Raw genomic sequence first — 25,112 nt, 5'->3', positions numbered from 1 at the left:
CTCTGAAGAGGGATTAGGATGGGTTAATTTAGTCTTCCCTCTCTTTGCAAGGGGGTCCAAAAACTCTGCCAACAAGCCGTTACTCTTGGAACAATGAAAGACAATAATGAGTTAAGATGCCCTCAAGCCAGGAGGCATCACAACCAGGAATGGACTTGACAAAGGACACCATAAATAATCTAGAGACAGAAACAACCTAAGAACATTACGAAGAGAATATTAACCAGTGACCAAGTGCTTCAGCTTTGTGTTGAAGAGAAGACACCTTTGCCTTCCTGAAGAAGACAGTCTGCAGTCCTCATGGGTCCATCTTCTTCATAGTCTATCAAATTCGTCTCATGGTCTTCTAAATTCAGTATTATGTGACATCAGGAAGTCTTTTTCTCATCTGAGGATGAACAGGGAAGTTTCAAACTCCTCTACCCGCCCCCCACCCCCAAAAACCACTTTTCCCAGCACAGAAATTTTGGGTTTGCATAATCTGGAACTGCGCCGCCTGCAGTCCGATCTAAGCATAGTACACAAAATTGTTTGCTACAACGTCTTGCCTGTCAATGACTTCTTCAGCTTTAACCACAATAATACACGGGCAAACAATCAATACAAACTCAAGGTAAACCGCTCCAAACTCAACTGCAGGAAATACAACTTCAGCATCAGAGTGGTCAATGTCTGGAATGCTCTACCCGACTCCATTATTACATCCTCAAACCCCCACAGTTTCAACCTCAAACTGTCTACCGTGGACCTCACCCCATTCCTAAGAGGTCCGTAAAGGGGGCGTGCATAAGTGCACCAGTGGGCCTACCATCCCTGTCCTACTGTCCCCATTTATTTGTATTTACTTCCTTTGTTTATGTTTATGTTCATACCTATACTTGTTATGTTGTACATGTTTGACAAGACATGTTTGACTAATAATTAAATAAATAAATGGGCCAGTTGCAGAAAAAAAAAGCATCAGGCTGAATTCTGCACTGCTGGCCTTCCGTGAATCCCATGAATTTCCTTAATTAGAGAAGAGAGGAGAGATTTGCTGCTCTAAAAGTCAAAACATATTTAATGAGAACTTAAAACTGCATGTCGATCTTCCTCCTCCTCACATTCCTAAGTATTCCCATTGACTTATGTTTTGATAATTCAGCCAGTCAAAAACCACCCAGGATTAACAAACCACAAATATTTAACTCTGAAGAAGCATTCCTTTCAAGGGTTCCGCTTAACAGTTAGTGTTCATATCATATATGTTGCTATAGATTTTTTACTGAAATATTTAAAAAAAACATACTTTGATAAAGCTTCAGAGATCTATATGTCTAAAAGTTATTTGATAGGTATTTGGGTACTCTAATTGCTGCTAGAATAATTTCAATTGACTGAAATCCTCACTTAATGACTGCATTTTGGATTGGCAACTTCATTGTTAAGTGATGCAATTGTTAAGTGAAACATCAGATGACTGGGTCACACTTATGAGGTCAGTTCCATTTAAGGTCATCAAGCGAATCACCCACAGTGGTGAAGTGCAATTTCACACGACCATGGAAATCTCCTATGGAGCATTTTTTTGCTGAGGATGGGAAAAAATGAATTGATTTATGGATTTGTTGATTTAAAAGGGTTGACTATGGGGATATGTTGCAACTTTAAAGTGGAAGGAAAGATCATGAATTTGTTGTAAAGATCTTTTTTCTTTTCTTTTCTTCAGCCTTTTCTACTTCTTTCTTATTTTTCTTTTTTAATGTCACTCTATAAAATTTCATGCTTATCTTATAGCATATGAAAACCTTTAATAACAATTATAAAATGAATACCCACAAGCAGCAGCACCCCTCTATTTAGCAAGCTCCCTCCATCCAAATTGAATGCATGTTTTTGCAGGTAAGGTATTCAGCAGGTTGCAAATGGTCTGCATTAACACAATATCACCTAGTTTATGTTTGCATTGTCTCACACACAATGCAATTTTGTTAGGGGGGCCCTAAACTCTGGGGGCATCAGAGGGGGATGAAGTTGGCAAGGCGGGACTCCCAGCCTGAGAGAACCAGCTGTCTTCACAACAGGGAGCAGCCCAGGATCCCGGAAGCGAAGGGAAGGCCCAAAACTGAAGCCCAGCATAGTCTTCCAACCCAGCATTTCTCAATATATTCTGGAAAAAAAGGAGTAAACAAATAAAGGGCCAGTGTATGACTTTGGATCACTCCTTTCCCAGTTTTGAACTATTCTGGTTTCTTCATTTTTTGTGTAAACTCTTCCTTCCTGGTCATCCCACAAATTCTTCAAGAGAGAGATGAGTGGCCCATTACAAGTCCCTACTTTTAAGAGTGATGCACACTTTGTTGCAGCCAAAGGTCTTGTGTAATCAATAAAGGAGAAGCAGCTGTCTTTGGGGCGCAATCTTGCCTCTCCCATTTTCTGCCAGAGGGATCATGGGTGAAGCTCCTCTGAGCTCCAAGTCCAGCTTGCCCATCTGGCAGGTTCTCCATCCGTGGACTGGCCATGCCTGCGCTGCAGAATCCCCCACCCTTCTAGCAGGTCTGATAGGAGCAACGGTTGCAGCTGGAGCCTCCTTTAGCAGGGTGCTTTGATGCTTACAAGCCAATCAATACAAATTGGTCTCTTGCAGTCTGTTAGCCACTGTTTATCAAATCACTGGCTTATCAAATTCATTTACCACTTGAAATGCATCGGCTACGTCAACATTCTAACTAGTACAGTTATTACTTTGTCATGTAGTGATGTTTTCAGCAATATTTCCTAGGAACCTTCACTTTCCAGAACATTTGGCTCTAGATCAGTGATCAAAAATTTGTAGGTATTTTGTTGTGCTCAGAAGTCCATGAATACGGTAGATTATTTCATTTGTTTTCTCCTCTTGTCCTTCCCATTTGATTGTTCGCCTCCGTTGCTTTGTGTAACTTATATAGGAAGGATTTCTGCTGCCTTCTAGTTCTGGGGAATCAGTGTTTACTCGGGAAGTTTGCCTTCCCATAGTGCCTTTTACCCCTCCGCATCTGGCAACGCTTCTCTTTGCTTCCTCTCGGTCAACGTGATGTTGTGATGTTGCAGCCCACAATTCTCCAGGGATCCCATTTAACAGATCTAACCTGGTAAATCTACTTTTCAGCTCCGCATTATCATTGTGAATTCTGTAAAGGTCAGAACTTGCTGATCGAGTGATTTCCTTTTCTTTGTTCCAGTATATTTTTACCAGAAGGTGTTTGTGATCTGAGCCAAAGGCAGCCTCCGGACTTCTATTGCTTGACTCAATAGAGCAGGGGTGTCAAACTCGATTTCATTGAGGGTTGTGTTTGACCTCAGGGAGGGGGGCGTGGGGGCATGGCCAGGGTGGGCATGGCCAGCTCGATGTCACTCCTGTCTGGGGCACCTGTGGTGGCCCGAGTGCTCTGCCAGTGAAAACGGGCTCCCAAGCTCTGTTTTTCCTGGCAGATAGTTGCAGGAGGCTGTGGCAGCTGGAAACGGAGCTTGGGAGCCTGTTTTTGCTGGCAGGTCCTTCACTGTTTCGAAGGCAGCCCCGCGGGCCAGGTCTAAGTACACCATGGGCCGCATTCGGCCCCTGGGCCTTGAGTTTGACACCCCTGGAATAGAGGGTCTCTATCGTTGCTTGCAGAGCAAATGGTCAGTCTGATTTCAGTGTGATCTGTCCAGGGCTAACTATGCACAGGACCATCACTTAGGCAATGGACAGTGATGATATTTATGACCAATACTGGATTTTCTTGGCCGAATGCTCTTAATGGGTCAGCAGTTTCATTCTCCCATAATACCAGAAGCAGTTTTCCTTCCAGGCTCCTCTCGTTAATTTGGTACTGTGTCAACTGGTTCTTGAAACCCCATCAAAAGAGTCCAACTTCTCCTTCCATTGTGATTGGAGCTGAGATTCAGGTGGTCCTAATATTGACTAGTTTCTCTTGGAGATGCCAAGATGGATGTCCACATTTTGTTTTCTTCACTCTGCTGTGAGGCAGAGTTTTTCCTGTTTTAATTCTTCGTCTTATTTTGTTTCATCTCAGAGACTGAGATGTGGCCAATCAGAGTGTTTTTTCAAAGGATGCCAGACTGATTCCATTACTACTCAGGGGCACCATAAAGTAACTGGGAAATATGTGTTTTTATATTGTATTTCATCTTCAGGAAGAAGAGCAGCATTTGAATGATTTTTTTGGACTCAGGGGCCAGAACGACTCGACCAGATTCTTTTTTTTTTTTTAAATAATCTTTATTTACATTTTTCATTAAAAAAAAAACAAAAAATAACAACACACCATATAAATAACATATAAGACAACATAACAAATAACAAACATATCTGCAAGTACATTATGTTCCGAGGGAGACAGAACAACTTATATCTCTTTATACATCAATTAGGTCTATCCGACCTCACTTTATTAATATAATATAGATTTCTCAGTTAATACCTTTTCTCTTTTCTTTTCTTTTTTTTTTTATTGCAAAAGTTTTACAATTACATTTTCACCCCTTTTTCCCCTCCCACCATCCACCCCAAACTTCCCAACCTCCCTAACCCTCCCTAACCCTCCCCTCCCCCCGGACTTCCACACAATATACTCATATCAGGTAAAAAAAACCCCTTAGTATAAAACTTGTATAAAACTTGAACCCCTTCCCTCCCCCTTATAATTTTTTTTTTTATCTTCATTACATTAAAATATTTCTAATACATTATTTTCAAATAAAAGCTATTTGATACTTCCTAGTTTGATATTTGTTCTGAACATATTCTATCCACTTTTTCCATTCCCATTCATAAGTCTCTTGTGAACAATCTTTTAAGTATGCTGAAATCTTCGCCATCTCTGCAAAACTGGCCATCTTCAAAGTCCATTCCTCAATGGTGGGCAAAGCTTCGTTTTTCCAGTATTTACCTATCAACAATCTTGCTGCTGTTATCATATACAATATCAATTTTGTTTCACCCAATGTAAAACCCTTAACTATACTCTTCGGCAGCACATATACTAAAATTGGAACGATACAGAGAAGATTAGCAATACCTTTTCTCTTTTCAATTGGGTTGTGGTTTTCTCTTCGCTAGCCAAATATATAATTTTTCCCAGGATAAACATGTTTGTGTTTGATCTTTATCTTTTAATTTTTTAGTCAATTTATCTGCTTCCGCACCAGATTCTTGATATCTCCTTCAGCTTCCCTCCAATCACGACTGCTTCAGTCGCTCTTCCAGCCAAGCATTCCCAAGGCTCTCAGGCCTGCAGCCCCAGGATCCCCTCAGCTTTGTCTCCTTGCTGGCCGGACCTGCCTTCTTGGCCAGCCACTAGTGCTTAAAACTGTCAGATCTGATGAAGCAAATTCATCTGCCTTTGGGAGAGGTTGCCTGTTGCACCTCTGTGTGAACTACTGAGGACCTGGGTTGGCTAGTTCCTTTCTTTTTATGGATCACAGTGAGGATAGCAACTGATGCAGAAAAACAACCGTTTTTTTCTGGGTCACATCCTGAATGTTTGGCATTTATCATGGTGTCATGATCAAAGTGAGCTCAAATAATTATGACACAACAAGAAGAGAAACTTGACTGTTTATCAACATCTGAATAATTCTTTTTTCAACAGAGAGTTCAAGAAAAGGGCTTTTGAGCAATCCTGTCAAGTTTTCTGGAGATGTTTTGCTTAAGGAGCAAAATCCCAAGCATGTTTCTCTCTTATTTCATTTTTCTTTAATGTTAAACTATAGGTGAACTTTTAACACTGTTAATTGAAACCATATTGCTTGAATTAGCATTCATAAGATATTAGAAAAAAGAATTCAACAATTATATTTCTGTTTGTAGGTTACGTTACTAATATTATTATGTTTCTCCAAAGAGGAAGAAGAAAGAAAACCAAAAAGAACTGTTTTGTAAGCAGATAATTCTTCCAAACTCTAAAAATTGGCTCTAAAAATGAGATTATTTAATTCAGCAAAGTGCGACTTGGGTAACAGACATTTGAAAAACTGAATTAAAATTGTGCACAAGCCAGAAAGGAAGGAAAGGAACCCTTGGTGGTGGTGTTGGTACCAGCAGCAAAATTCTCACATGAAACCAAATTCCATAATTTGAAAATGAGCTTTTCCTTTAACAATTCTGCCCCCTCGGTGCTGCCAGGAAGAGAGGGGGAAAAGCCCCCTTTCCCCCCCATCACAAATGAGTCGCTCTGTCCAAAGGAAACGAAGACCAATTTGGAAGCAGCCCAAGTATGTGAACACCGAGGAGAGCATTAAGTTAATGTAAATAGTTTCTGTTTTGCAAACTGAACTCCAACAGATGATATTGGATGACTGTAAATTTTATGGCAGAGCACTTTTAATAATACACTTTTGTGTGTGTGTGCGGGTGCACGCATGTGCGTGTGATGGGGAGGGAGAGGGAGAGAGAGAGAGAGGGAGCGCAGAAGCAGAATCTACACCATGTCCAAACCCAGAGTATAATGCTCTGGGAAGCTTTGAGAGGCCTTTAAATTCGTCCAGCAGGGGCTGAACCAGAGGTCTCACAGCTGGGTCACTGAACCAGTCAGCTGGGTCATAAAACACAGATTATTCCATCATGGTGATGGAAGCCCAGAGGGATAAAACTACATTTGCCAACCATGCCATGTTATTAAGACTTGTTTCAAAGCAAGAATCGGTCCAAACACTTTCGCCTTGTTTCCTCAAAGAACTGTGGGACCGCATCACCCTCAAAATCACATTTCTAAGTGTCCCCCCCCAGCTCTATAAAAGGCAGACAATAATACATCACCATCACTAAAATAGATTAGGACCCCCTCCCCCTGCCAACATGGCTGATAATCACGAAAGCTTCTATGCAGCTATTGACTAAGTGAGGGGAAGAGTCATTCCTGGGTGTGATATTTTGCTGTATTCAGTTCTGCTGAATTTGTGAATTCCACTTCAGCTCCCCGAATACATAAACTGCAACCCCGTAAAAATGATAAATTAAATCAGTTGATAACTGATTGCAAAGTTTCACACAGCTGAGTTAAGAACATTTCTGTTATATCATTGTAATGCAGCACAATTTTTGTGTGTAATTGCACAGAAATAAGAACTATATTATGGTTAGAATCCCAGCCCAAGTCAACAATCCACTGGGCTAATGCCTACAACAGATTTCCTACAAAGATCAAAATAAAACATCAGATCCTACATGAAAAGCTCAGTAAAGAGCAGAGGGTTGGAGAGAAGCAGAAGTTCAGCAATGGTTTGCAAAATGCCTGCTGCATTCTCCTTGTGGGAAGCTCTGATGATGTTATCTAGTTGGGTCTGCAAATAACAACAACAACAACAACAACCAAGCTCAGAGAGCACCAAGGACCCTTCATGCTAGGAAGTCCTCAGCAGGAAGCTCCCTTCTAGAGGAATGGCTTTTTGGCACGGCCATCAGTGTGTCTCCCCCTCCGCCTGCACCGCCCCAGCAATGCACAGCCCACTGCTCTGAGCACCCCCTTCCTTGTCCCTTGGGTTGGGGCCCCCAATCAAGGCAAAGAGCACTGCTTGGCCCCATTCCTCCTTAGCTGCAGTAACAAGCCCTGGCAACAGGGGGTGTTGCTCTCACAAACACTGTCAGCAAATACATTGTTAACACCACAGCCATCAGCCAAAGCAACAATGGCACCATTTATTGTTGTTAATTTCAAATTCCAGAGGAGACAGGCATTACTATATTCCCTTTTATTCTTTTATCCGCTATTCTATTCTTTTAACCCTTGAGCATTTTTGACATAAAGTTGCTTTGAGCTATAGAAAACAGATGCCAGAGAATATGCATTAAAACATCCCACTTAATCATTTCCAGCCGTATGAATTACTTACCTCATCTCCAATCACAACTTCTTCCCTGGGACTGTGGAAAAGATATTCGTACAGTGTATAATGTTGGAATAAACTGAAAGACAAGAAAGTGGACAATTTTTTTTTAGGAGCATATGTCAGTTTTGGAAGACAGTTTTCCTTTTTGCCTCCTAACTGCCACATTCGTTGGGGGTGTTCCTTGGAACCCTGACAGCACACAGGGTCCATGTTGCTTCTAAAAAGGGGCTCTTTAACCACACAGCCCAAGACCCTAAAGCTCTAGCTCAGGGGTCTGCAACCTTAAACACTCAAAGAGCCATTTGGACCCGTTTCCCACAGAAAAGAAAACACCGGGAGCCACAAAACCTGGGTGGGCGTGGCTAACTCGACATCACTCCCTTCCACTACATGACTACATGACTACATGACACCCCCCCAGCCACGCCTACCCAGCCAGTCATTAGGACAGAAAACCAATTGTTAAAAAACACCAGGAATCACAAAACCCTTTTGACATCTCTCCCTCCCTCCCCCCCCTCTCTCTATGTCTGTCTCTCTCCCACTCTCTCTGTATCTCTCTGTCTCTGCCCTGGCTGCTTCTCCATCCCCCACCATCACCCTTACCTTCTCAGGCCAGGCAAGGAGTGACTGGGAGGGGAGGGAGAGGGGCGGGGCCAGCCAGTGGTGGGATCACTTGACATGGAGCCACAGCAGAGGGCCCAAAGAGCCACATGCAGCTCTGGAGCCGCAGGTTGCTCACACCTTCTCTAGCTAAATTTCATAACCCCAAACCCTGTTCCTCTCTCTTGTTCACTGTTATAAAATCCTGCAGTGAGGTAATAATTCCCACTAAATGCAGAACTAAGTTTGCAGCAAAACTGTATAGCTGTGATTTCTGATCTGCTTCACAAAGCTGCTGTGAAGGTGGAAAGCAAGACATCCCATCACCTTGGAGGGAAGGAAGAAGAATAAATGCATTGTGGTGAGAAACTGTGAGAACTCTAACAGTAACAGAGTTGGAAGGAACCTTGGAGGTCATCTAGTCCAACCCCTTGCTCACGCAGGTGACCTGTACTAGGGATTCGAACCGTCAAACTGCCGACCTCTCTGATCAACAAGCTTAATGTCTTAGCCACTGAGCCACCTACTCTGGAAGGGAGCAGGGTCATTTGCAAAGTAACTTGACCTTCCTTTGTCAGTCAGGTTTTGCTGACCATGGTGAATCCGGGTTGATCCCTTCAGGATGGCCTTGGGATCTGGGCTTTCTGCCCGGGGACGGGGAGGGGAGAAGAATGTGTCTGCCAACTGACGACTGCCCTTCTTCCCTCTGAACCCAGGCTAAGAAACGAGGCGGCTTGGGCAACCCCTGGGTTTCTCCTGGTCTGAACAGATTTTCCTTTTTTGTATCAGACACGGAATGCACTTGACATGCATTCTGGCTGCTATTGAGGGAGAGAGTTTTGGCATAACATGACAAAGGATTACAGATGTGAACTAAACAACAAGGCAGGCTTTTTCATGACAGCCATGTAAGCATCTGAAAGCGATTAATGCAGACAGACATTCCTCCTTTGACTCTTTTCTGTAGGAAAATGTCATCAAAGAGGCCGATGTCGGGGTTGGTGATACAAAGCGGACTGGGTGGGAGAGGAGGGAGACAGTTACCAATCACCTGCCCTGGAAACTGGGCATTTCTCTCTTTTCTCCTTGCAAAAAAAAATAAAAATAAAAAATCTCCACCAAAACTAGAGGGAGGAAGAAATTGTGAATATTCTTGGGGGGAAAAAACCCACCAACTCCATCACTGGAAACAGATCAAGAAATATTTCTGTCGAGGAATCTAGCTATTTCTTCTACCAAAGACCTGTGCTAAGAGTGGAAGGACCCAGGCAAGCTCCATTTTCAAAGCTCCCAGAGGTTGGGAAGCAGGTTCATTTCATTTCATTTTCTGAAATTGGCTTCTGCTCTGAAAATTAGTTGAAAATTCCACAGATCCAGGCTTCTTCTACTATTTCAAAGCCAATAAACATTTCCATGTATCAAAGGCAAAGGGCAGGGAAGGGCCTTCTGTTGGGCATCCAGCTTGGGCCATCTAGCTCAGGGGTCTCCAACCTTGGCAACTTTAAGCCTTGGTGGACTTCATTTTTCATTTTTTTTTTCATTTTATTAAATTTGTATACCGCCCTACTCCCGAAGGACTCAGGGCGATGAACAGGCACAAAATAAAATACATAAATACAAAAGTTAAAACATGATTAAAACCCAATTAAATAATTTTTGCCCGAGACAATTTAAAACTCCCAATAATTTAAAACAAATTAAAATTTCAGTTTAAAAATTTAAAAAAAGGGGAAAAAATTAGGCCAGGCTGGCCTGCAGGAATAGGAGTGTCTTCAAAGCATGGCGGAAAGTGCGCAGATCCGGGATCCTCCGTATCTCCGGGGGGAGCTCGTTCCAGATAGTAGGTGCCCCCACAGAGAAGGCCCTCCCCCTAGGGGCCGCCAGTCAACATTGTTTGGCTGACGGCACTTGGAGGAGCCCCTCTCTATGAGAGCGTACCGGCTGGTGGGAGGCTATTTGTGTTAGTAGGCGGTCCCGTAAGTAGCCAGGTCCTAAGCCATGGAGCGCTCTAAAGGTGGTAACCAAAACCTTGAAGCGCACCCGGAAGACCACTGGGAGCCAGTGCAGCTCGCGCAGAAGAGGTGTCACACGGGAGCGCCATGTTGTTCCCATAACCACCCGCGCGGCCACACTCTGCGCCAGTTGGAGCCTCCGGGTGCTCCTCAAGGGGAGCCCCATGTAGAGAGCGTTACAATAGTCCAGGCGGGAGGTAACGAGGGCATGAGTGACTGTGTGTAGGGAGTCCCGATCCAGAAAGGGGCGCAACTGGCAAATCAGGCAAACCTGATGAAAGATCGTCCTGGTCACGGCCGTCAAGTGCTCTTCTAAAGACAGCTGTGCATCCAGGAGGACGCCCAAGTTGCGAGCCCTCTCCGTGGGGGCCAGCGATTCACCCCCAATAGTCAGCAATGGCGTCAACTGACTATATCGGGATGTCGGAAACCACAGCCACTCGGTTTTGGATGGGTTGAGCCTGAGCCTGTTCCTCTCCATCTAGATCCGCACGGCCTCCAGACACCGAGACATCACTTCAAGGGCATCGTTGGGGTGGTCCGGGGTGGAGATGTACAGCTGGGTGTCATCAGCGTACTGGTGGTACTTCACCCCGAAACCACGGATGATCTCACCCAGTGGCTTTACATAAATGTTGAACAAAAGGGGCGAGAGGACCGATCCTTGTGGCACCCCACATATGAGGGGCCTCGGGATCGACCTCTGCCCCCCTGTCAACACAGACTGCAACTGGCCGGAGAGAAAGGAGGAGAACCACCGTAGTACAGTGCCTCCCACCCCTAACTCTTCCAACCAGTGCAGCATGATACCATGGTCGATGGTATCAAAAGCCGCTGAGAGGTCTAACAGGACAAGGACAGAGGAGCACCCCCTGTCCCGAGCCCTCCAGAGATCATCAACCAACACGACCAATGCTGTTTCCGTGCTGTACCTGGGTCTGAAACCCGACTGGAACGGATCCAGATACGTCGTCTCATCCAGGTGCTGGGGAAGCTGTTGCACAACCACACTCTCAACAACCTTTGCCACAAAATGAAGGTTGGAGACCGGACGATAATTAACCAACATTGCCGGGTCCAGGGAAGGCTTCTTGAGGAGAGGCCTCACCACCGCCTCTTTCAAGGTGGCGGGGAAATCACCCTCACCCAATGAAGCATTTATAATCCCCTGGAGCCAGCCTCGCGTCACCTCCCAGGAAGCCAGCACTAACCAGGAGGGACACGGGTCCAATAAACAAGTGGTCGCATTCAGTCTGCCCAGAATCCTGTCCACGTCCTCAGGGGTCACAGGATCAAACTCATCCCACATAACATTCTCAAGACCTGCCCCAGTACCTCCCCCTGAGACTACCCAGTCGGAGTCCAGATCTTCCCGGATCTGAGTGATTTTGTCATACAGATACTGAACGAAATCCTCGGCTCTACCCTCCAAGGGGTCCTCCCGCGCTTCCTGGTGGAGCAGGGAACGGGTCACCCTAAACAGGGTGGCTGGGCGGTTATCTGATGATGCAATAAGAGCAGCAAAATAACTACATTTCGCTGCTTTTATCGCCACTAGTTAATTCCTAATATGGGATCTTACCAGTGTCCGGTCCGATTCAGAAAGACTGGCTCTCCAACTACTCTCTAGGCATCTTTTCTGGCGCTTCAACTCCCTCAGCTCCTCAGTGAACCAAGGAGCCAAATGAGATCGGCGCCAGGTCAGAGGCCGCAAAGGCACGACCCGATCCAGAGCTCCAGCAGCCGCCCTATCCCAGGTGGCCACTAGGTCTCCAGTCGAGGCGTGTGCCAGAGCCTCGGGAAATGGCCCAAGCTCCATCTGGAACCTATCAGGTTACATCAGGCGCCTGGGGCGGAACCATCTTACCGGCTCCGCCTCCCTGCGGCGGGGTGCAGCGGTTTGAAGGTCGAGACGAAGGAGAGAGTGATCTGACCATGACAAGGGCTCGGTAACTATATCCCCTATCTCAAGATCACTCAGCCACTGTCCAGAGACAAAAACCAGATCCAGCGTGTTTCCCCCCGTGTGGGTAGGGCCATGAATTAACTGGGTCAGGTCCATGGCTGTCATGGAAGCCATGAACTCCCGAGCCACCTCAGACGCCTCACCCACGGACGGCAGGTTGAAATCCCCCATGACCATAAGCCTGGGGGTATCAACCGCCACCGCGGCGATGACGTTGAGTAGTTCGGGCAGGGCTGTTGCCACGTGGCAGGAAGCCAGGTACGTGATCAGCAAACCCATCTGAACCCCATGACCCCACTTCACGAGGAGGGACTCACAGCCGGCCGTCTGAGGAACAGTGGCCTCCCTCGGTCTCAGACCTTCTTTAATAATAACCGCTACTCCCCCGCCCCTGCCCTGTAACCTCGGCTGATGGAATGCGAGGAAACCTGGTGGGCACATCTCGACGAGGGGGACCCCCCCTCCTGGCCCAACCAGGTCTCTGTAATACCCACCAGGTCCGCTCCCCCCTCACAAATAAGATCACAAATGAGGGGGGCTTCAACTCCCAGAATTCTCAAATTCAACTCCCAAAGCTGGCTGGGGAATTCTGGGAGTTGAAGTCCGCCAAGTTTTAAGGTTGGAGACCCCTGAGCTAGCTGATCCCCCCTCCCCCCTCGAGGAGGAGAAATAAAAGGGGCTTTCTTCCTTCTCTAAGCAAATTAAAGGCATTAGTTTTGCAGTATAAATCCAAATGTGCTCCCTCAAAATATCTTGCTAGAAGATGTCATGTTTCCACGAGAAATGTTAGGGTAAGACATACAAACATTTAATCACTTACTCAATTTATTAAAACCCTAATGATTAATTGACTAATTAATCCATTACCCAGTGAAGGCTGTCTAGTTTCATATTACGAGAATTAGTGCCATCAACTTAGCAACTGATAATCAATTTTTTTTTTTGCTAGTGTAATTACTGGGGGGTTCAAAGTGCCACCAACAGTCAAAACCCAAACTTGACTCATTCATGAAAGCAACACAAGGGACCCCGCACCAGCTTCCCAATGCCCAACCAGCACTGAAGGGCCACCTCCTCCTAGCAGTGCTGAAGGATGAGGAAGGCCTACCTGCTCTTCACGTAATTGATGATGGCTTTGGCTTGATCTACGGTGAAGAACTCAAACCCGCCGCTTATCTCTGAATTGCTCAGCCCGATGCCAGCCATGGTGCTCGCAAGTTCCTGGATGTTCTCTTCCAGGGTCATGTGATAGGCTGCAATGCCAAGGGAAGGAGAGTGAGCACCACAGGTGGTTTCAGCAGGTTCTGACCAGTTCTGGAGAACCGGTAGCAGAAATTTTGAGTAGTTCGGAGAACCAATAAATACCACATCTGATTGGCCCCACCCCATCTATTCTCTGCCTCCCGAGTCCCAGCTGATCGGGAGGAAATGGGGATTTTACAGTATCCTTCCCCTGCCACACCCACCAAGCCACGCCCACCAAGCCATGCCACGCCCACCAAGTAATCCGATAGTAAAAAAATTTGAATCCCACCACCTGTGGTTCTATGTGGCTGCAATGCGCAAAGAGTTCTCTAGCAAACCTACTCCAAAGAGATGTCTTCACACGGCCATTGGCTTCCATACTCTGGATCATGTGAAAACTAACACGCGCATTGAAGAAAAGCCTTTGCACACATAACACAAACATAGAGTGACAGAGAAGGGTATGGCTTATCAGGGAAATGCTCCCAAGCATGCTGGGACATCCCTATGGTTACCCCCCATGTGTTTTCCTCGACTGAGGCTCCAAGGGGTGAATCAGTTCCTGGAAAAAGTAGGAGCAGACCTTGGCAAAGCTGGAACCAGGGGAAGCCTATTTTCAGCAGACTGGAGAGGCTGTGCTGGTCAGGAGGTCTATGAATTGCCCTGCCTCTGAACTAACTGCCTGTCCGCTAACTCTGAACTGAGTTAATGGACGGGGACTCAAGATTTAAGCTCTGCAGATCCTCACTGGTGAAGATTGTGGTGGTGGGCTCAGCACAAGAGTTCCGCTGAAACCACGCAGACCCCTAGAAGTCAAAATGTTATTGGACTCAAACCAGTTTCCAAGAAAATATTGAACCACCATTTTTCTGGATTGATCCCTGCACTAGGGAGTGGGATGGACTGGAGAACTTCCAAGACCTCTTCCAACCCTAAGGTTCTATGATGTGGACAAGTCTACACCAAGGAAATTTAATCTTTGATTGGACCTCCTTCCAGGTTTCATAGAACTTCTCAGTCCTTGGTATCTCCATAGGTGAGATGCTCTGGAGGCCAAATGTTCTCAAGATAGTCAATCTGCTGTGCTGGCCAGTAGTGGGTTTCAAATCCTGGCGGTTTGCTATCGGTAGCGCGTGGGCGTGCGGCACTTCTGTGCATGCGCAGAGTGTTTTTTATGACGTCTGGATGGGTGGGCGGAGCCTCCCACTTCCGCCACTACCTGTTCGTCAAAACCGGGGCAAACCGGGAGCAACCCAGCACTGGTGCTAGCCCAATGGAGGGTCAGTCAGGGAGGCTTTGGTGGCAAAGGGCTTGAAAGGGCAGGCCTTTTCTTCTGCCCATCGGAAAAACCAGTTATCCTCTGTGTGGGCTGTGGGGTGAAGGGGGCTGGCCTGCCCTGGCCTATGTCCAAGTAGGACAGGAGATGTTAGATCTAACGCAGCAGCCTGACCTCAGCCAAGAGTTGAGAAGCCAATCTTTAATTGCTTGGATTTGTTCATTCAGTTTAAATGGATATATACAATGGCGATGTAAGATGATGTTTTAGTAAATCAATTTTAAAGTAAGTTCTCAGGATATAAAGCAGATGTGCACAACCAGAGATGCTCCAAGTTCTTTACTCTAATGGGCACACAGTGATCTTCTTTTAATCTTAAGCGTTCAGCAGCCACTGAAAGATGTTTTAATCCCTCCTGGTTTGTCAGATACACTGGAAGATGAAACATGATATAGCCACAACACCCTTTCCCTTCTTGCTCTGTTGCAGATGCTCTGACACTTTCCATTACGTTACAGATAAGGCTGAGATTCATATATTAACAAAGTTATACAAATGCCACTTTTAAAATATAGCTAATATAGACTGTAATAAAACCCTTTTTGGAAAACAAGAACCACAGTGATTTTGATTTTCCACCCATAGTTCCAGATGGGCTTTTTTGCAAGAGGTAAACACTCCAGATAAACCCTAAAATGCTAGAGAGTTTTCAGTTCAAGCGCCAGAGCCCCTTGTCACAAATTTCTTCATAAGCTAGATAACTCTCTCTTTTAGGAGAAATATTGGTTTTCCCTATAAAGCGATGCCAAGCCGCCTTTGTCAAAAGGATGGCTGATTCCTGTCATGCAATTCTAGCTTTGTTTTTGCTCAAATCCCAGGAGAGAAATCAACACGCCTGGCATTTGCCAAGCCTGAGTGCAAACAGAGCGCTTGCTGATGGGCAGGTATGGCTCTCCTGGGCAGGCGAGGGGGTCCAGGGAGGGCGCTCCGTGGCTTCAGAAGCTGCATGGCTCCATGGGCTGAACTTACCTCCCATAATAACCTGTGGCTGTTTGAGCTGTGAAATATCTCAATAGAAACCTGGTTAGATCCATCTCTCTTCTTCTGGCATTTTTGTGGCAAGATAATTTAAGACACCAGAGCAACTTAAGGCCAGCACTAACTGTGGTTTGCAATTCCATGTTAATTGGGTCAGCGTGCTGGAATGCCAGCTCTAATCAAACCATATTTGTAGCCAGGTTCAGATGTTAAGTCATTATTTGGCATAGATGCGAGCAAGTTCTGAGGACTCAAAAGGCTTCTATTTTTTTTTTTTAATTTGATTTATATGCCGCCCTTCTCCGGAGACTCAGGGCGTCTTACAGTGCGTTAAGCAATAGCCTTCATACTTTTGTATATTTTATACAAAGTCAGCTTATTGCCCCCACAAATTGGGTCCTCAATTTACCTACCTTAGAAAGGATGGAAGGCTGAGTCAACCTTGAGCCTGGTGAGATTCGAACTTACTTTAATTGCAGACAGCTGGTGTTAAATTACAGTGCTTAGTCTGCAGAGCTATCCAGGCTCCTATTTAAATTCCCCACTTCTGGGGGTGGGAGTGGGGGCACTGGAGGAGGTGTGCTATGAGGCCTACTATTTATTTAGTGTGGTTGTAGACCACTCCCATTGATACAAATACAAAAAGGGGAGTCAGGGTGGGAACTTCCACTACACCCACCCATCACAGGGAAAATAGTGCCCAAGAGCCACAATCCATTTCTAGGATTTGTTGCCATAAACAGCTTTGAAATGTCTTGGCATAGAGAACGGTATACAAATACCAGGAATAAATAAACATATTGTCCTTTCAATAAGAGCAGCCAGTGAATTCAGGGTAAAATCACAATTTAGAGGGGCCAGGGACATTCCCAAATAACTCTGCCCCTAATCAAAAGAGTGCAGAGAAGAGCAACAAAGATGATTAGACATGATAGCAGTCTTCCAATATCTCAGGGGCTGCCACAAAGAAGAGGGAGTCAAGTTATTCTCCAAAGCCCCTGAGGGCAGGACAAGAAGCAATGGATGGAAACTAATCAAGGAGAGAAGCAACCTAGAACTAAGGAGGAATTTCCTGACAGTCAGAACAATTAATCAGTGGAACACCTTGCCTCCAGAAGTTGTAAATGCTCCAACACTGGAAGTTTTTAAGAAGATGTTGGATAACCATTTGCCTGAAGTGGTGTAGGGTTTCCTGCCTGAGCAGGGAGTTGGACTAGAAGATTTCCAAGGTCCCTTCCAACTCGTTTATTCTATAGTCTAATATTCTTATATACAGTAATCCAATGGAGTATGGGTACATTCATAAGATGCTGCTGAACTTACTCTCCAGATTATCTAGCAGCAAATTGAGGAGAGTCAGGAACCCCCCAACCTGCACAGATGAAAATTCTAATCCTTTGGCCCACCAGAATCCAGAGACATAATAATCCAGTAATGCAGCTTCTTTCAAAGATGTCAGTCGATGCGTGAGATTCAGAAACTCTTCCAAACTCCTGTAGTTGAAAAATATCGGAATATCAGAACACAAAAACACACCTGTCTGTGAAATTGTGCCAATTTACTTTGCAAACCCAGGAATGAGCAGAAATCGGTCTCCAAACTTTGGACCAAAACCAATGCCAGAAACTGAACCATTTAAGTTTAAGCTGCTTCTGGAGCAGGAGTCTCCAACCATGACAACTTTAAGACTTGAGGACTTCAACTCCCAGAGTTCCTCAGCCAGCAAAGGTGGCTGAGGAACTCTGAAAGTTGAAGTCCACAAGTCTTAAAGTAGCCATTGTTGGAGACCCCTGTTCTGGAGGACAGATTTCTCCACATGGATTTTCGTACAAACAAAAACCTGAAATTTTGAAAATATTTTAATACCACAGCTAGGCACAGTCAATGTCTACAACTGCATGGGGAGGGCCACAATCGGTGGCATGTTGAGGAATGTGACTTTGTCCCTGGACCAGGAGTGAAGAATGACACTGTGACCACCCACAGAAACTCCGTCTCTCTTTAAAAGGGAAGAAGACACACATCACAGGAGCCCAGGCCACAGAGTTCCCCTCACACACAGATACACTCCATCCGCAAACCAATTGGCTGCTGCCTCGACAGATGATGGCAAGGGCAAGATCTGTTGATGTCCCATCAAACTTACTTCTCAACTCCTGCAACATCTTGTTCCAACATAATGCTAACCTCAGCAAACGATAGAAATCTCCAAGCCATTACTTCTTCATCTTTATTAAATTTGTCTTCATCCTACAGCAAAACAATGAATAGCATCAGTACAATAGCATCCAGTACATTCAATCTCAAGGATTTTTTTTAAAAAAATTAGTGCATAAAGAAAAACAATGGCAACTGTCAACACCAATTTAGCTGATTTACAACAGGAGCAGGAACAGACTAGATAAGAGAAGAATAATTGGCCTTCCATTTGCAAATGAATTTTTTAAAAAGACAATTCAACGCAGCAAAGCAGAAATTCTTATTTTTGCTAGGTCACCACTGGCCCTTGAGCAAATTTCAAACACACCCTGCAGGCCTCGGCCAGACCTTTGGCAACAGCTGTTGTTCCTCCTGCAATCAGCAAACGGGGGTGGAAAGGGCTACGTGAGAAATTACAAAAAAGGGCTCAAATTTCAGAAAGGCAAGCGCTCTGTTATTGTAGTTTTGGCACCAGTTTTGGTAACTTTTAGGAAAATTCTATCCATTCCTCTCAACATATCAGAATCAAAAACAGGGATGTGGTTTTGCAGCAGGTATGTATGTATGTATTATAATTATTTATTATTTATTTATTATTTATGTATTATTATTTGTTATTATTTAGAATTATGATTAATTATTAACTAATTATTATTTATTTATTTATAAAATTATTTATTAATTATCCATCCATCCATCCATCCTCACCCACACAAATCTGTGCACAAGCCCAATTGGCCAAGGCCCAGGGCAGCCAGAGGAAGACCAGCTGTCCTCAAAGATGCCCCAGAATACCTGAAGCGGGAGGGGGGCCTATGCCTTTCTAGGCCACAGCCACAATGCCCGCCTGGCAGGAGCCTGTGGTTGCCACACGGCCTTTCTCCAAGGCTGCTCCAGTCCAACCAGAACCGGATCCCGTGTGCAGCTTCTTTGCTTTCTTCTTCAGCCAGGACATTTCTTCTGCCCTCACCCCCAAGTGGAAAACGCGGCCCTTCCTCCTCCTCGCCCTTCGAGAGATGTGAGGGAGAAGCGCCTCTGTCCCCCGCCAAGGTCCTGAACGGCAAGCAACCCAAACGCCACTCTGGGACCAAACGGCGACCCCGCCAGCGCCCCCCCCCCCCCCGCACAATCCCAGCCCGGCGCTTTGGAACCGTCCCGGGCGAGGAGAGCGGCTGCCTCCAAGCGCCCTGGCCTGACCCGGAGGCTGCCCGGGAAGCGGAGCCCGTACCGGCAGCACTGATTGGCCGCTCCCCCTGGTCGCCTCCGGCGCCGCCGCTGCCCTGGTCGCCATGTCGCCGCCGCCGCTGCCGCCGCTCGGTTGCCGGGCAGCCGGGCCACGCTGCCCCCGCGGGAGAGCCGCCCTCGCGCCGCCTCCCTGCAGCCTGGACAGGCGGGCTTGGGCCAAGCGAGGGACGGGCGGAGAAGTCTCCGGGAGCGGCGCCTGAGCCGGCCTGGGATGCCCCGGGCTCTCTAGTCCAGGGGTCTCCAACCTTGGCAACTTCAACTCTCAGAATTCCCCAGCCAGCAAAGCTGCCAAGGTTGGAGACCCGGGCTCTAGGATCCCAGGCGGGAGGGAGGGCCAAAGCTGGGCCGGCTCTGCCTTCTGTCTCTCCGCCTCTCTCTTGGGGCCCCCCTCGCGTTTGTGTGCCCGGCCCTCTCTTTGGGCAAAGCCTTCCGACCTTGGGAAGCATTCAGAAGCTTCAGCTGGTGCAAAACGTGGCAGCCCACAGAGTGACGGCTGCATCCTGAGACACTCAAGTGGCCCCACTGCTCCCAGAGCTGTGTGGGATGGCAGTGGACTTCCTGGTGAGATTTGTGGCCCCCTTTAAGGCCCTGCCTGGATCCAGAGCAGGTTATCTGAAGGGCCACTTTCTCCCCAGTTCAAGCCCTGGAGGAAGAACTCCAGATCCTGTCTGTACACCTGGTGGGAGTGTGATTTGCCATTTGCCATCACTGCTCAACATTCAGGGGAAACTCTTTACACAGAAGGAGGGCAGGTTGTGATGGTAGGCTTGGAATTTGGAAGACACCTGCTTTTGTGTCTTTTCTTTTTTGTACAATTTTGATACTGCATTAGGTTTGATTGACAGGTGGGTAATTCTCTATGACTTTGAGGGAGGAGACTTTTGATAGGAGATCTTGCTGATGGTTAACCATGCGGATGAGGCCTAGAAATCAAGTAAAACAGAAATAACTAAACCAATAACAGCCTTGCTGAAAGCCTCCCAGAAGAACAGACCATGTTCGGGAGCTACAGGAGGAATGCTGAGCATGTTAGAAAACTCCCCAGCAATCCCATTTAATTCTCCCCATTTTTCTTCTGTCTCGCAGCGGACTGTGTCTCTAGCTTAAAATAGCATCTTTAATTGACAATAATAGATGTCTATTTAGCAGAGGAGGAAATAACAGCCACTATGCTGCTATCCACTGTAAAGTGTTGCAGGAAATTCATATATTTGTAGACATTCGCAAGGCTTTGGCTGCACCATCCAACAATTGAGCAAAATGCTGCAACTGATTCTTCGAGGCACCAGAGGATCCCGCAGCGCTCAAGCAGCAAACGGGGGTGGGGGTGGAGTTGAAATTGGGCCTGTGGAGGATCTGGCAGAGGGTCTGAGAAGCAGAGGAAAAGGAGACCCCACCCTCCAAATGTAAAAGTTAAGCTTTGGGTTTAACGCTTAGAAAAGGGCTGGGATAGGAGGGCCAGAGGAAGAAGGCTGAGGAAGCTGCAACCCAGGGAAACTGATGCCTTTTCATAGACTCTTTGGGTCTGAACAGGCCCTGCCAGAGTGGTGAATGTGGTGAAAATTAATTTTTTTGCGATTTTTTTCCAATGAGGGGTTCTAAAAATACGTGTTTTTACACCAAGAATTCAAATCTGCTCTTATTTTTGTAATTGCACAACATTTAGCTTGGTACGGTAAATCCACGTCTGATCATATACACCCCACCCCCCCACACAAAAATACTGTTAACTTTGTGGTCTCAAAATTACACCTTGTGCTACAAAAATCTGCATGATTTTCTGCATGAATCTTATCTAGCTAATCAAAAAATAATCCATGCGATCATAAACTAACATCAGAAAGCAAGTTATCTGAGTTACAAAAACATTTAAGTGAGTTTCGTCAAGTCTTGTTTTGATTCGTTCTTCGACATCAGCCGCCAACTTGCTTCTTGGCCTCTGATAGGACGTTTCTCATGTGTCTACACTCTGCTTGCTGCCTCTGTGACCTCTTTCGCACATCTCTCTATTGATTGGGCATGACAGGGTCACTGTGGTACTTGCATTGGTTCATCAATGAACTTCTTTAGTTCCACTGTAGTCAGTTTGCACATCAAAGGTGGCTCTCATATACACCTTCAGACCAGTCAATCAGCTCCAGCAGAGTGAATGCTCTGGCTTGACCTCTACTCAGTGCATGGCACCACCTTCACAGCCAGTATTAACATTTGTAGAATCTCCTCCAATGGCCTTCAAGCTTTTGTCAATGCCTTTCTTCTTCCTGAAATACACCAGATTATCTGCAATCACTTGAGCAGGTTTTCCTGTTTTTGAGCTTTTCTCTGGAGGAAAATGGTAAAGATATCTTCCACCCGGCTCACTGTGATCCTCCTACAAAGACTTTTAAGAGGAAAATTTAAAAATAAAAGGCAGGAATGTACCATTTGGTAGAAAACAAGCAAGGTCCCCATATCAGGGGTGGGTTCAAATCTTTACTACCGGTTTGCAACGGGGCCGCGCACATGCGCTCGCTTCACTCACACATGCATTCTTCTGCCCATGCGCAGAAGCATTTTGATGATATCGGGGTTGGTGGGCAGAGCCTGCCGCCGGTTTTACACCGGTTTTATAGAACCGGTGCGAACCAGGGGCAACCCACCACTGCCCCATATCTTTACCCTACACATCTTTTGAGAAAGCAAGCAGACGAGGTCTGAGTAAGTAAGGCAGCTTTGATTTGAGGTGATGTGGAGAACTCAATTTCTGTGGCTCTGCAGCTTCCCTGCAGCCAGATGTGTCCTGGGCATATTGCAGTACAACACAGAAGCCTCTTTCCAGGTTTGCAGAAGCTTTCTGGGACCCCAGCAGCTGGAGGAAGGCGGCCAAGGAATGAGACCCTGGAAGCTTCAGCTTGTTCCAAAGCTGGTGCTGTGTTTAGGAGCAGGAAACATCCTGCTTTTCAAAGCACAAAAGCTTCCAAGGCACTAAATATGGAGTTTAGAATAAATTCATCGGGAAGTTCAATTTTAGAATCAATTCTCAGTTCAAGGAATCCATAAGACTGATTGAAATAAAATAAAATAAATGAAAAGCAAGCAAACAACTGGGTTGCAAAAATGCAATTACTGGGAAAACAGCCCCATTTGCCTGATTGAAAGTGCTGTCATGCTGTTATTAAAATATCTTTTGATGGATTGTAAATGGTGCAGATAGTTCGTAAAGGAGCACAACGGATTTGTCTTAAGGAAAAAAAATGGGCTTCATTTTGAAGAGGGGAGCAATCATTTTGATCGGGTGTTGATTGAAATCGCTCGCACCAAACACGCGTTCCTCATTTTGAAACAGACACCTGTCTGGCTGGGATCTGATTTAGTGCATTCTTGCCATGAGATCCAATTCATCTCTAGGCCAAGAAGACTGGCTAATTGAAATATTCCATAGATATTTTTGAATGCATTATTTTGCTGCCAAAGAAGCTTATATGTGACAAAAATTCTTAAAAGTTTTGTCAGGAAGGGTTGCGTGGAAAGATTTGTAAATACTGTCAGCACAAATGTTTGCACTGAAGGAATCAGATTGGAGACCCAACACACGTAGATGGATTGACCAAGTCTTGTGAATGCCAGCCACAGAAGAGACAACATCATTTTTCTTGTTGCTCATCTTCTATTAAGGCTGATGTCTGTTTCCACTGCTCACCAGTTCCATCTTTCTGGAGCTTTGTAGGGTCCCATTCGCAGGAATTTTCTTGAAATGAAGATAAAATTGGCTGACATTAAGCTCTTTCTTCAAAAACAGTTCTTAATCAAATGCCTGACCTGGCTCCAAAACTGGTAAAGATAAAGGTTCCCCTCACACATATGTGCTAGTCGTTCCCGACTCTAGGAGGTGGTGCTTATCTCCGTTTCAAAGCCGAAGAGCCAGTGCTGTCCGAAGACGTCTCCATGGTCACGTGGCTGGCATGACTAAACACCAAAGGCGCATGGAACGCTGTTACCTTCCCACCAAAGGTGGTCCCTATTTTTCTACTTGCATTTGTTACGTGCTTTCGAACTGCTAGGTTGGCAGAAGCTGGGATAAGTAACAGGAGCTCACCCCGTTACGCGGCACCAGGGATTCAAACTGCCGAACTGCCGACCTTTTGATCAACAAGCTCAGTGTCTTAGCCACTGAGCCACCGTTTCCAAAACTGGAGATCACACTAAGAAAGAGGTTTCCCATTGCCATCTCTGCCTGCCATTGTAGGACCCAGCCGTTTTTTTCAATTCAGACCCCCAAATGCATCCTTTCCTGTTTTTAAGGGAGCTCTTTGAAGCCAAGAAGAGAGAAACCCGTAGCTGAAACTGATGCTGAGCTGACTGATCGGATGGGATTCTAGCAAAGCTAATACCGCAGCAACAGTAACACAACTGGACTCATCTAGAGGAAAATATCTCTGCTATTGTAATCTTTCCAGGCCATTAGGCAGCATAATGCAAACCTACCCATTTCTTGAGAGTGTTAGTCATTTTAAAAAAGGTTCTTCTGCCATCTCGGCTGAGAAATGAGAAATTCCTTGGTTTTCCCATGCAGCCTTCTACATCAGACCCGGGTGAAATGATTGATCTAAAATATAAACAGGAAACTGCTCAGTCATGACGAGTTATTTCCTAGAGGGATATTTTTCTAGCTCATTTTCTATTTTGTGAGTGTAATTCAATAGCAGCATTTTGTAGCCTATCTCCTATAATGGAATATATCATTAGTTTTACAGCTAGATGTGTTGATTCTCACTAGATCTATGTGGCATCATCCTAATGGGTTTTTAATAGCAACCATGAAAAAGAGGCGACTTTCTCAGATCAATAATATGATTCGAGCGCCACACTGTAAATGATTAAAATATTAGCAGGAGCTTCTTGCTTAGCAGGTTAAGTTTCCCTTCCTGCTCTGCCTTCGCCTTGCAGATCCATCTTGGCCTTTGGCATTTTAGCCAGGGAATTGGGTGATGTGGATTCACCAGTTTTCTCTTATTCTACCAAGCAAGCCCACGGTAGATATTTATGTACCTCTTTGGGGAGGAGGGCTGAATTGCAGACACAGAGCCTGGGAAGGTTTTTGTTTTTCTGTCAGATTCTCAGAGAGCTTGAGAACTTGGCATTTTGGCATTTTGTGCAGGCCGCCATTGCTACAGTGACCGTCTCTTGCTGGTCCTCCTTCTCCCCCTTTGCAGTTGCGAAAGACCCCAATGGAAGCATCCCCTAAGCCAAGTGAACCACTTGAGAGAGGAGGGTAGAGGGAGAAGGGGGATGTCCTCAGGCCTCACTTCCTGCCACTCAGGGTAATTTCATGGAAACTCTCTGCAATTTGAAGGAGAACTGGGAGGGAAGATGGCTGAGGGAGAATGTTTGGTCCTCCAGCTCTCCAGCTTAGATCTGGGCAGAAGCTGAATTTGGGAAGAATAATCGAGATTTCATCAACATTGCAAATCCAGGACAATCCCTGGAAAATTACCCAACTCACCTTGCATGATTTCTAAAATCTTTAGAGTGAACCCAAGCATTTTTCCTTCCACAAGCAGTTTCATTCTTTTCTACTTTATTTTATGGGTTTTAGTTGGCTTCTGTTCTCTTGCTTATTTATTTATTTATTTATTTTATTTATTTGATTTGTATACCGCCCTACTCCCGAAGGACTCAGGGCGGTGAACAGCCAACAATA

General features: G+C 45.7%; 1 protein-coding gene across 1 annotated transcript in view; it reads right to left on the bottom strand.

Moving 5' to 3' along the window:
- CABCOCO1 (ciliary associated calcium binding coiled-coil 1) overlaps positions 1-19,478 on the bottom strand; it is a 35,842-nt gene extending 16,364 nt beyond the window's left edge. The window contains exons 1-5 of the mRNA XM_070946032.1: positions 19,416-19,478; positions 18,135-18,238; positions 17,312-17,481; positions 13,538-13,682; positions 7,852-7,924 (exon numbers count right to left, since the gene is read on the bottom strand). Of these exons, the coding sequence (XP_070802133.1) occupies positions 7,852-7,924; positions 13,538-13,682; positions 17,312-17,481; positions 18,135-18,238; positions 19,416-19,478 (555 nt within the window). The remainder of the gene's footprint in view (positions 1-7,851; positions 7,925-13,537; positions 13,683-17,311; positions 17,482-18,134; positions 18,239-19,415) is intronic.
- Positions 19,479-25,112: the final 5,634 nt, after the last annotated feature.

Source organism: Pituophis catenifer, unplaced genomic scaffold (genome assembly GCF_029215685.1).
Source record: "Pituophis catenifer annectens isolate HBS135680 unplaced genomic scaffold, rPitCat1.0.hap2 SCAF_6, whole genome shotgun sequence".
NCBI lineage: Eukaryota > Metazoa > Chordata > Lepidosauria > Squamata > Colubridae > Pituophis > Pituophis catenifer.
This window is presented reverse-complemented; position numbering and strand designations above follow the sequence as displayed.